This window comes from Carcharodon carcharias, chromosome 3 (genome assembly GCF_017639515.1).
Source record: "Carcharodon carcharias isolate sCarCar2 chromosome 3, sCarCar2.pri, whole genome shotgun sequence".
In the NCBI taxonomy this organism is placed as follows: Eukaryota; Metazoa; Chordata; class Chondrichthyes; order Lamniformes; family Lamnidae; genus Carcharodon; species Carcharodon carcharias.
This window is the reverse complement of record NC_054469.1, coordinates 87,534,735-87,547,625: the sequence shown is the minus strand read 5'-3', so window position 1 is coordinate 87,547,625 and position 12,891 is coordinate 87,534,735. Positions and strand designations below refer to the sequence as shown.

The window sequence follows — 12,891 nt, the reverse complement described above, 5'->3', positions numbered from 1 at the left end:
CGGCCCCACACAGCGTAAATCCTCTGGGGGCCTGGAAGAGAACACTAAGTCCTGAAGTGAAGCTTCTAAATGATTTGAATACAGCGCTGAAGCGAAATGAATCTGTCCTGTTCACAGAAGCAAGCAGCTGCAAATGATACCAAAACTACTCACTATTTGCTTTGTACAAGCCCACCCTCTTATCCCGCCTGTGGATGAGATTTTGCAAATTGTGGCCTGTCCACCTGCCGCTTTGCCCATGCGATGTCCTGAAAATTGCACAGGCTATATAAACATGGGGACAATTGGTCTCTCGAGGGCCTTAGCTGGCCACTTAATTAATGGCGGGCGCGCCTTCGTCTTCATTGCGTACCAGCCTAGTGAAATACTGTGAGTGTGACATTGGGACGCCCATCCGATGTCAACACACTTTATTTCATGCCCTCACGTCAAGGGGAAAATTCTGCCCTAGATATTTGTGAACAAGTCAGAACGACTACATTGTACAGTGATTTGGAACAAATCAGATTGAGGAACTACTTGAAAGTTCACAGACCTACTTCCACTCACCTAGAAGCTAGCGTAACTCTTACCTCTCAACATACCAGCTTCCAGTATTATGCTGGATCCTGGCTGAACTAGGAAGACAGGAACACAGGAACAGAGTTTGGCAATTTAGCTCCTCATGCCTGTTCTGCCATTCACTGAGATAATTACTGACCTGTGACATAGCTCCATAGACCTGCCTTTGCCCCATGTCCCTTAATACCTCTGGTTAACAGAAGTCTACCAATCTCAGATTTAAAATTAACAATAAGTTTATCAACTACCATTTGTAGAAGAAAGTTCCAAATTTCTACCACCTTCGTGATTAATGACATTCTGTGTGCCTGTGACAAAAATAAACTTTCTCTCTTCGTCCTCCTCAACCTGCAGACATTGACATAGTTGACTGCACCATTCTCCGCCAACGCCTCTCCACTGTGTCCAGCTGGGTAGGACTGCTCTCACGTGGTTCCATTTTTATTTATCTACTTGTTGCTAAAGAATCACTTACAATGGCTTCTCTTCCTGTTTCTGCACTGTTATCTCTGGTGTACCGTACAGATCAATCCTTTCCCCCCTCCTATTTCTGACCTACATGCTGCTCCTTAGTGATATCATTGAAAGGCATGGAGTTAGTATTGACATGTACGCTGATGACATGCAGCTCTGTCTCACCACAACCCCTCTCCACTCGTCCACTGGTGCTACACTGATGCTAACTTATCAGACTGCTTATCCAACATTCAGTACTGGATAAGCAGAAATTTCCCCCAATTAAATAGTGAGAAGACTGAAGTCATTGTTTTCTATTAGTCCTCACTCCAAATTTTCTGCCCTAACTGCTACCCCTTCCCTCTCCCTGGCAACAGTCTGAGATTAAGCCACTCTGTTCACAACCTTTGTGTCACATTTGATCCTGAGATGAGCTTCCAACCTTATATTTGTGCCATGTCAGTCTGCCTTCACCACTGTCTCAGTTTATCTCCTGCTGAAACCCTCATCCATGTCTTGGTTACGTCTGGACTCAACTTTTCCACACGCTGCTAGCTTGTCTCCCACATTCTATTCTCCATAAACTTGAAGTTATCCAAATCTCTGCTGCCCATCTCTTAACTCACAGCCAGTCCCATTTTCCTGTCACCCTAGTGTTTGCTGACCTACATTGGATCCTGGGCAAGTAACGTTTTGATTGTAAAATTCTGATCCTTGTTTTTAAATCCTTCCATGGCCTTGCCCTTCCCTATCTCTGTAATCTCCTCCAGCCCACAACCCTCTGAGACACCTGCACTCCTCCAATTCTGGCTTCTTGTGTATTACCAGTCATAATTGCTCCACAATTGGTGGATGTGATCTAGTTGCCTAGATCCTAAAATCTGGAACTCCCTCCCTACACTACTTTGTCACTCTACCTCATTTTTCTCCTTTAGGACACTACTTAAAAGCTACCTCTCTGACCAAGCTTTTGGTCATCTGATGTAATATCACCTTATATGGCTTGGTGTCATACTTCATTTTAAAATGTTCCTGTGAAGTGCCCTGGGATGTTTCATTATATTAAAGGTGCTCTCTAAATATGAGTTGTTGTTGTTTTGAAAGATTTGGCCCTACGTTTGATACAATGCCTCCTAGTTCTAGATACCCTAACCACCTGAAATAGTTCCCCTCCAACAACCCCTTAATATCTGAAAACTTTGAACAAACCATTACTTAATTTTATGAATTCCAGGGATACAAGCCTTTAGCTTGGGTAACCTCTCCTTGTAATTTAATTTTGAGTCTAGGGCTGGGATTTTCTGTGCCTGCTGGCGTCGATCATGTTCGGTGGCATGAGTGGACAAAAGGGCAAGAAGGCCAAAAATCAGATTCAGACATCAGGAACCTCATTGTAATACATTAGTATTTCGTTACAAGGCCAGCTTGCCAGACTCATCCACTCCCCGCCCACCAACTGCATCGTCCACCTACGTCAGCGGGAAAACACATCGACATGTTTCACAACAGCATATATAAGGTGTGCAGATGGCGGGCTGCACTTCGCTTGGGACTTTAGGGTTTGTTTGCCTACCTTGCTCTGGTCAGCTCTTGCAGTCATCAGTGCCAGGCCTCACAGACAGCACCACATAACTTTTAGGGGCTCACAGGCAGGTCTCTACCTATCTGATCAGCCATACATGGTGGTTTTTCACTGGCTGCAGGGTAAGGGCTTGCTTGGGGAAGGGGGAGAAGTGGCGTCAGGCAAGGGAAGAGGCTGCAGGACGAGGGCTGTACTAGGGAAGGAGAGTATCCCAGGCTGTGTGTGGAGACACATGATGATCTGTTCAAGTGGCCTCAAGATGTTGAGGGCTGAGGAGGCAGTGTCCAGAGGAGAATAGGCCAGATGGAAATGTGAGGGTGTGTGTGAAAGAGTGAGTGGTGATGTCCCTTGAGCTGACAGTGAGTGAGATGCCAGTGATGGGCTTGAGCGTGTGAGTTTAGAGTGACGAGATGATTGCCTTACCCTGGCTGTACAAATTAAATCATTCATCCTCTATCTGCATTGGATGGCCAACCTCTTCTGTGCAACATTGGCACTGACCACCACTGTCATCGCCTACCAAGCTGGAGTGGTAATGTAGCTGCCCCTTCTGCTGCCAGGGTGGGGACATAGGACATCCCAGCGGGCCTCCACGGTGCCCAAAAAGCGCTGGTGGGCTTCAGTCCTCTTGCCTTTCGGGATCATGTCATCTTTGCTGCAATCCTGGGCTGGAAGCACTGAGCGCAGCCATACTTTAAATGTGGTGCCTGGCATGATGAAGTGGCGAAGTGACGCCATGGCAGTTGAATTGGAGCCTGCCCGCCATCAAAATGGCACGTATCCCAGGAATGCATAATTAATACAGTGGGTTTGGAACGATACGGCATGAAAAGCCATCATTGTGGCCGACGGGAAAAATGCCCACTTCTGCACTTAGTGCAAATCTGGGACTATTCTGCCCCAGGTCTCATTCCGGTAAATCTACACTATATATCCACACCCCACCTCTACACCTTCCCCCGGCTCCACTTGAACTTCGGAACAGGAAATCTTTGGGCAGCTCCATTTCTTGGGGTCAACCTGTTGTCATTAGCTTCATTAGGGGAAGGTGGAAGCTTTGTCCCTTACAAGGCTGTTCATGATAGTAAGGATTTGTACAACTGAGTTCCTGGGCAGAATCTTCTGGTCTGGAATATAAGTTGGAAGGCATGAGTGAAAGTGAGAGTGATTTCCACTCGGGGAGGTGACCGCTGACTATGTGGGATCTTGTGCTGGTCAGCTCATTAGATATGCATGTATAAGGAGCACAGCAAATCCTGTAGTGCGGGCAGGATGGATGTTGACATTCCCAGCGCTTCCCCCTCAGCTAACCATAGCTAATAGAAATGCAGCGTTGCCTGGAGCCAGCATCATGTATGTCTCAGGTGATCTGAGAACAAGTTGCAGGGACCCAGCATAATCTTTGAAGCTGTCCCTCTGGCCCTGAGCATTTCAGTCAAAGGGAAGCCCTGTAGCTAGCACTGGTTTACCCCCGGCCTCCCCCCACCCTACCATGGGCAAGCCCATTCCGGAGGACCACAGATGATTTCTCCTCTCGCTCATACATCCATATGCATGGAGACTGCAGCATTGACCAGGGTAATGAAAGCTGTGTCTGAGCATCCGCCCTCAAAAACTATTGCGCTTCCCGCCATCACCCTTATGGCATATTTGAAAGACCCTTGCCTTGCCATCATAGACATACCATTATCAGCCACGACCATGTACCCAGCATCCTTGAGATTCTAAACCAGCACATTGTTGTCGTAACCCCCCAACAAGCCCCCCACCCCCCATGGTCCCCGTTAGCTAACTCCTGCTCCCCTCCCATTATCCCTCCCTCCATCTCACTCACAGCCCCCACTCCCCCCATCTTGGGCAACTTGAGTCGGCCTTCAGTGCAGACTTTACTGCAGCTTCTGACCTTACTGGGATCTTGATGTTATGAGACCCATGCATCAGGGAGTAAACCTGCTGCCCTGTGGGCTTCACCATAGAGAGGAGAACATACCCGACCATGGTTCTCATATAATTGAGTCATGAGTTTTAGGGTGTCCCTTTAGTCACCAAATTGTGCTCATCTTGAACTCCACCCACCTGAAAAGGCCCTCCTCCCACTTCAAAAATTCACATGTACAGACCAGCTGTATTGTGAAGAAGAGCCTTGAGAAAATGGTGCACATCATTTTCTAGACACACTCCACCACCTTCTACCCTCCCCCTATCACCCATCAACTTCTCCCCATCACCGCTGTTACCCTTGAACCTCCCCCTGTTACTTTTGAGTCTATAATGATCAACCTCTACATGCCTCCTCTCCTCTCTGAGCCTAGGGCAGTTACCAACTCCATGTTCACATTGACCCTGACCCCTTCCATTATCCGCACCACCTGTTTTGTCTTTTTCCATTACACCTCCATGAGACCATCTGCTACTGAACCATGACCTGGATACTGCCCTGGACCCTACTACATCCCACTCCCCCAACTCACTGTGATTGCACCCTCTGTTGTCCAGTATCCTCAGTCCAACCCCCACGACCCCACCCACTGTAGACAGCACCAACCCAGCCCTTTAGGGCCATCTCTTTCCCGCCAATCCCGCCCGGAAACCAAACTCCACCATTAACTGGAACTCCACACACAACATGCAAGACCCAATTACCTCCCTGCCACATCCCTGCAACCTCACATCCGCTCCCTGACTCCGTCCCTGCCCTGGACTTCCTCCCTCCCTCAGCCAGCCCACCTGCCCCACACTCCTTAGATCACCACCTCACCTTGTTGAACAATACACCTCAAAGAGGAATAAAACAGTGGTTACTCACTCCAACTCCAGCAAGTTGACTACCTTTGCTGCTGCACACTATTTATATGCAGGCTTAAATCTGAGGGCACGTATTGTTTGCTCGCTAATAATTTAATTGGGAAGGGGAACTTAATTCCAGCAAGCTGGCTTTTTAATCAGCATGCATGACATGCAGATGCATGCAAATGCACTTCCAAATGCTTGCCATCAGGAAGCTTGACTTGCCTTCAAGCTTCCCTGAGCTTAATTCTAAAAGTTCATCCTACCATTGGGAAGCTGAAGTTTGGCCTTCCACTCAATTAAGATCCCCCTGCACCCGCCACTCCCTACCCTTCCTTCCTGCTCCCGGGACCAACACAAGATTCCACCACCTGTTTCTTTCTCATGGGGCACACTTTACTTGCATGCCTAACATTTTACAATGGAACATGGAACCTGCTTTGAGAATGAAGGATTTGCTTTTGATATTTCTCTAACTGAACGTATGCCAAATTCAATTCATTTTGTATTGTTGACTTGTCTTTGTATCGCTTAATGCAGTTTAACAGTAGAATATCCCATTGGGATCTGAGACTGAATGCAACTCAAATTGATGTTTGTTTCAAGTTTACATTTCAAAGATTCCACTTAATAAAAATCATGTATGTTATTGACTCATTTTGCAAACTAACTGTAAAGTACTTAATCTATATTACTTCTACCAACATAGAACTCTATTCAGCTCTACGTCAGTTTTTGGTTCATTGCATGGCAGAAAGTTGCTTAACCTACATTATCTGAATTCCTGAATGGACTGCAATTAGGAGTTCTCAATATTCTTTTGTGCTCTTTGCTAATACTAAATTTTAAAACATTTTCAAAGCATAGATTTGCAGTGTGGCTTTGCTTCTAGGTTGTGTGGTATATTTAAAAGCACACTTAATGTCTACACTAAAATTATCTAATTCTGTGGGAGCATGATAATGCCATTTTATAAGTGGCTGAACCATGTCCCATGAGTGCTTTCAAGGTTGTTGGGCTATGCTGAATTCATTCTGAACCTCATTTTGAGAAGTTTAACTTTGTGACATGATTCATATCTTAACAGATAAAATCATTCACACTGAAACATCACTGAAAAGCTTTGTCAAACACTCTAGATTGGTGATAACCCTTAGGTGATTGTCAGTCCAGAACAATAATGGTCATGAAGACGCAAGGCAGCTGACATAATTTCAGTGTACGTCCTCTTCAGTCTGCAGTTCATAATGGTCAGTATTTAGAATTTGTATGTGATGAGAGGTATATTAAAACTTAATTATATTTTAAATTATTTCCTGTTTTCAATAGTTTTCTTTTATTTAAAGAACACAGTTGTGAATAATTTGTGGTTTCTTCCATTTCTATATAAAAAGTTATAGATTTCCTTAATTATGACCTCATTGACTTTTACACTGGGAGAGCAAATTTCATGCACCTGCACCAACTGAGAACTGCAATGGGTAAAAAAAAGGTAATTTACTCACAGTTATGACATGTTGCCCCAGAATATCCTGTTCCCTCACAGTTGCATTTAAAGCTATCCCAGGTTTGCGTGCATCTTCCTCCATGCTCACAGTGATTTGGTAAGCACCTGTCAGAACGTAATGCAGAAAAGTTTAAGGTACTAACTGAAATACAGACTAATGTCTGTTCTATGCAAAGGTGTATAGGCACACCATTTTGGGAGTCAAACTCACCAGGATATCAGTTAACATTTCTAGAGCAATTAATCCTTGTTGAAGAATGGACTAAGATTAATTATCAATTTAATGAAAACAAATTGAATTTGTAATAAGATAGCAAATGACAAAAATGAAAATGAGAATTAGGAAAAAATAAATATGGCACAAATGCTCTGTATAATAATGCATTTTATGGATGTATTAACTTGCAGATAGATCTTTTTATTCTGTTGTAGGGTATTACAACAGAGAATCTTTTAAGAAAGAAATATATGCTGACACAAAGTGTGAAAAAATATGCAATAAAATACATTAACATATGGAACATTGAAATATTTTGTGATTACAGTAAAACAAAAATTACACCTACATTCTCAGCATATCAATCATCCCTTGCCATCACATATTCAGCTCTTTCCATAAATTACATTTCAAAATGCATGCTTCGCTGCATCATTTTTATTCTCCAAAAAACAGTGCTACACACTCTCAACAATCCACATCAACAATATTTTGAAGAAAATGTACAATCTAAGAAATATGCTTCAAAATTCTTCCGACTCTTCAGACACCTATCGATATTTCTTCTGCATCTACTACATTTTTGTCAGCTTTAATTCAGAAAAAATACAACTTTTGAAGAAATTTATAATTAAAAAATTTAGAAGTTACTGTTGGTAACATATCCAGGAAAATGGTTAATACATTTGTAGGGCATTTTTCCCTTTAAACACAAGCGCTAATCCATTTATTTTAAAGGTCAACCCCTTTAAAGGCAAATGTTGAAAGCCAGGGTTGTGAGCACCCTACAACATGAGTTCCACTGGTTAGTTGGCACCCAGTGTGTCTATAAAAGTTGGTATGCCAGATGAGCTGAGGCATACCAGCCTTCAAATAAGTAGTGAGCTTCCCTGGTGTTGTGCAGGCTAGGAAGGAAGTCTGGACTTCAAAGAAAGAAACATTTAAGAACAAATACTTGACCTACTCCCTTACAAGTTCTGGAGGAGTCAGGGTTGGAGGGCACCGACGGGATCTTGTCCCCATGGATTCTGTGTAGAAGAACATAGGATCAAGAGTAGGCCATTTAATCCCTCAAGCCTGTTCCACGATTCAATGAGATCATAGCTGATCTGTAAGCTAATCTCACACCCCTTTGGATAACAAATATCTATCAAATTCAGATTTAAAATTTACTATTGATCTAGCAATTATGGGGTCCAAGAATTAAAAGGTGATGAAAAATTTGAAGGTGACAATGGATGAGCCACAATTAGCATATTACATGCAGTATTGGATATGTCATTATGGAAAGGACATCAAATCCAATGACCATTTACAGCATAGATTCGTCAGATTAATGTCAAGAATGGGAAATTATAACTATGATGAAAGGTGTGATACTGGATTATTTCTACCAGAGCAGATAATGCAAAAAGTAAATGATTCATCTTGGCCTCCTGCTGGGGTTCCCGACATCACAGATGCCCATCTTCAGCCACTTTGATGCATTCCATGCAATACCAATAAATAGTTGAATGCATTGGATACTGCAAAGGCTATGTGTCCTGACACCTTCCTGGCTGCATTGCTGAAGATTTCTGCTCCAGGACTTTCCACCTCGCTCACCAAGCTGTTCCACAACAGCTACAACATTAGCATTTTTGCAACAACGTGCAAAATTGTCCAGGTATGTCCTGTTCATTAAAAGCAGGACAAATCCAATCCGGTCAATTGTGTCACATCAGTCTGCTTTCAATCGTCAGCAAAGCGATGGAAGGTGTAATTTACAATGCTCTCAAGCAACCCTCACTCACCAATAACCTGCTTACCGATGCTCAGTTTGGGTTCTCCGGGCCACTGAGGTAAAGTCTTCGTTACCACCTTGGTCCAAAGGGTTGAATTCCAGAGGGAAGGTGGGGTGATGCTCTTGATATCAAGGCAGCATTTGACAGAGTGTGGTATCAAGGAGCCCTAGTAAAATTAAAATCGGTGGGGATAAAGGGGAGAATTCTCCTCAGGCTGTAGTCATAGCAGCACAAAGGACGATGGTTATGGTTGTTGGGGGTCAATCATCTCAGCCCCAGGACATCATTGCTGGAGTTCCTCAGGGCAGTGTCCTAAGCTCAACCATCTCTTGCTGCTTCATCATAAGGTCAGAAGTGGGGATGGTCACTGATGATTGCAGTGTTCAGTTCCATTTGAAACTCCTCAGAGAATGAAGCAGTCCATGCCTGCATGTAGCAAGACCTGAACAACATTCATACTTGGGCTGATGGTAGCAAGTTTCATGCCACACAAATACCAGAAAATGACCATTCCCAACAAAAGATAACCTATCTCCCCTTGACATTTAATGGCATTACCATTTCTGAATCCCAGGATGTAGATGGTGCAGATTCAGATTCAGTGGAGATTCAGACAAAAAATACATTTCTTGCAGATCATTCTGATATTTCATAGAAAGTGCAGAAACTTAAAGAATAATTTCATTTTAGTTACAGAAGACCATAACAGTCAACAAGAAATTATGAAACATCAGCAGCATGGAGCACCTTTTATCATGCAACATTACTGTGTTTAATGATTTGAAACCCATCTAATTCATTCACTTGTTTTAATGCTGAATATTTAAATTATTGTAGATCATTTGTATACTATGTCTTTATGAATCCATTAACGGTATTTCCATTCAGCTTCTAATGTCTGTTATGAAATCCCAGGATAAATTGCAGTGTTTGTACCATTTCTCTATGATGTCGCATTGGAACTTTCAGCATTCTCAATGAGCTGAAACTGTTGGTTGTGATATAGGGAGGCATGCACCCACCAAGTTTCCAATGGCTGCCTCTCCCATCCCCTATCATTCTGGGTTAAATTTCTTCCTTGAGATGCGATCTGAATGTTTCATGTTCAAAGTTTATACTTTCTGAAAATCATTATTGCAATATTCAAATTTGACTGGGGAAGAGCATACAAGTGGGTACTTTAATTACATATGACAGATGGGTACATATTAAAAGGATTTCCATGTTTTGATAAGTTGTAATCAACTGCTTGACATTTAGAACAATGAAACAGTGCATCTGGATTTAATTTAAATATCTGATAGCTTTGTACAATTGACTCACTTAAAAACAAAGGATATAAAACACTTTGGGAACTCCATTAAAAATATCTACATATCTATATTAATCTTCGATTTGGCAGCATTTTGATACAGAATTTGCAATCATTCACAAGTAATTTTGTAATTCACGTCTAAGTACTTTTTTTCTTATCATCATAATCTCTTTCAATTTACATAATGTTCAAAAAAGTATGTTGTGCGCTACAAATGTCAAATTTGAATAAATACCATAAGGAACACTTGAGAAGAATCTATTGATTACTAGAAAAGCTAATGGCACACAAATTGAGTTTCACAAATGCAAGCCTGAGTGCTGCTTAAATTGTAAACTCTATTGTAATATTTATACATAATTAGAAGTATTTCAACTCTTGAGCTTTCATGAATGTATTTAGCAGAATTTGCTTTTTAACATCACTTTCATTGCACAAACATAATTTGTTCCATGCCCCATAAACACAAGTCATTGTGTAAAGTATCCTTGGAGTCTTATTTGTCACACTGGATGTTTTGCATGAGATGTTGACAATATGATATTCTCAATGGCAAGTAGATTCAACTTTAGGTGCAACATCAGCCATTCTCTAAATGATGTTTTACCTCGCGAAGTAAGCCAAGCTCAATTGGAAAGTAACTAGGATACCTATCTCTTTCAGGAATTATGGGGGAACAACCCATATAATCCTCTCCTGCACTACTGAAAGCCAGTCATTGTCAACTGCATTGATTACAGGAGCATTTAGTGTAAGGTTCACTGCATAGGTCCTTTTCCCTCTCTTCAAAGGCTGTGGTGTTTGAGGTTGGATGTTTTGGGGGGTGCGAGGGGTGCTGGTGGTGATGGTGGTGCGTGGGGGATAGTGGTAATAGGGGTTGAGCAGAGTGTGGAGTTTTCAGTCCTGGTGAGTGTACAGTAGGGAGGCTGATGCCAGATGGCACACCATGAAATTTTGAAATTTCCATGGCGATTCTTGTGAAACAAGTGAAGGATAGAAAGGAGTTCCTCTCTTTCAGATGGGTGAGAGCTGACCAATCTAATTAGACAACAACTGTTGAAACAGGTGGCTGGGCAGACTAATGCCAAACAGATAGTTCACTAGGACATGCCTACAGTATATCAAAAATGTTAATGAACCTCCCAGGATTGCCAAAGTGCAACCCCTCTTCAAAGCTCTTTCATTCTCTACATATAGTTGTAGCGCGAATGTTTAACCCCAGCACTACCAATCCTTTCCCCTCTTGCTTGACAATTCTCTCCTCCAATCACAAGACATTTGATTATGTCTCCTGCTAATTCTCACAGACAAGTTGCCCACACTGTTGCATCTTCCTCTCATCTGTACACTACGTATGCCAAATTGCATCACACATACTCATAACCTTTCAAAAGGGCACACACATTAACCATCTTCCATTCTTCTTGCTGGAGCAATTGGCACATAATCAGTGGGAGACTGGATAAAAAAGAACATGCCAGATTGCAAACTCTGACACTAATGTCAATGCCCCATTGACACCATTCGCAGTGGGAGGACACACAGCATTGGAGACTGCAAGCGTAAATAGACCAGTAATGAAACAAAAACCATCCGAATGAAATCCCCTGAGTATGTCCCAGTATATTTTATTTCCTTTTGCCCTTAACTGATCTCCCTAGCCCCGAGAACCAAGTACAGTTCACCTTTACTATCAATCTCTATTGGGTTATGAGTTAACAAAGCAGGAAATGAGTTAAGGGTATTATAGCACCCCTATTTTTAAAATATACTTTAAATTCATTTGGAAACATTGGGCGGAAAAGCAATGGAAAAATGTGATCAATTTAAGGTACACCAATGGTAATATTTGATTGAAAATACAAAATATTTCGAGAGATACCTCATTAGGTACATCAGGCAAGTTTGGATTTTGAGTTGAAAATTAATGTAAAAATGATAAAACCAGTGACAATCATAAAACAGACCTCCCAAAAGTTGATCTCGGCAAGATCAATATTGTGAATGGCTAAAATTGTTTACTTAGATCATCTAATAATATTAGATGACCAAAGCAACAAAATATTTAAATACAAGTATAGCAATTGCTCAAGAAACACTCAACATGAATGTAACTGTGCAATGAAGCTGGTGATGAGGAGAATACTTCAGTGTGATGTGCAATTTACAACATTTTATAGGTGTGAAAACTGGAACTTGAAAACCAAAGGGAAGGGGACATGTTGAAAATTGGTAAAAATTGTTTAGCGAGAAGACTAACTAATGAGAAGTTCCTTGGACTAACACAAGAGCAAAGTGGTGTGGCTGATTATGGCAAGAAGATGATATACTGTAGAGTTATATGGAACACTGCTACCATCTGAAAAAGGGGACAGAGCGAGAGACACACAAAGAATATGGATAGATAACATGATGAAATAGGCAAGTGCAAGATCAGGGACTAATACAATCCAACCATGCAAAGACAGGGAAGTGTGGGACACACTGGTTGCTGACCTCCAGGACAGAGAAAAAGAGTGATGTAAGCTGTTCAACATTAAATAAAATTGTAACAAAAGCAAAATACTGCAGATTCTGGAGATCTGAAATAAAAATGGAAAGTACTGAAAAAAATCAATAGATTTGGCAGCATTTTTTTATACATTCACAGGATGTGGGCTTCGCTGGACGGACCAGCATTTA

The 12,891-nt window shown here is 42.0% G+C and overlaps 1 protein-coding gene across 1 annotated transcript in view; it reads right to left on the bottom strand.

Moving 5' to 3' along the window:
- The window catches only part of cntnap2a (contactin associated protein 2a), a 1,656,857-nt gene that overhangs the window by 1,050,821 nt on the left and 593,145 nt on the right, over positions 1–12,891 (bottom strand). Inside the window, exon 12 of the mRNA XM_041183966.1 lies at positions 6,892–6,998. Within this exon, the coding sequence (XP_041039900.1) occupies positions 6,892–6,998 (107 nt within the window). The remainder of the gene's footprint in view (positions 1–6,891; positions 6,999–12,891) is intronic.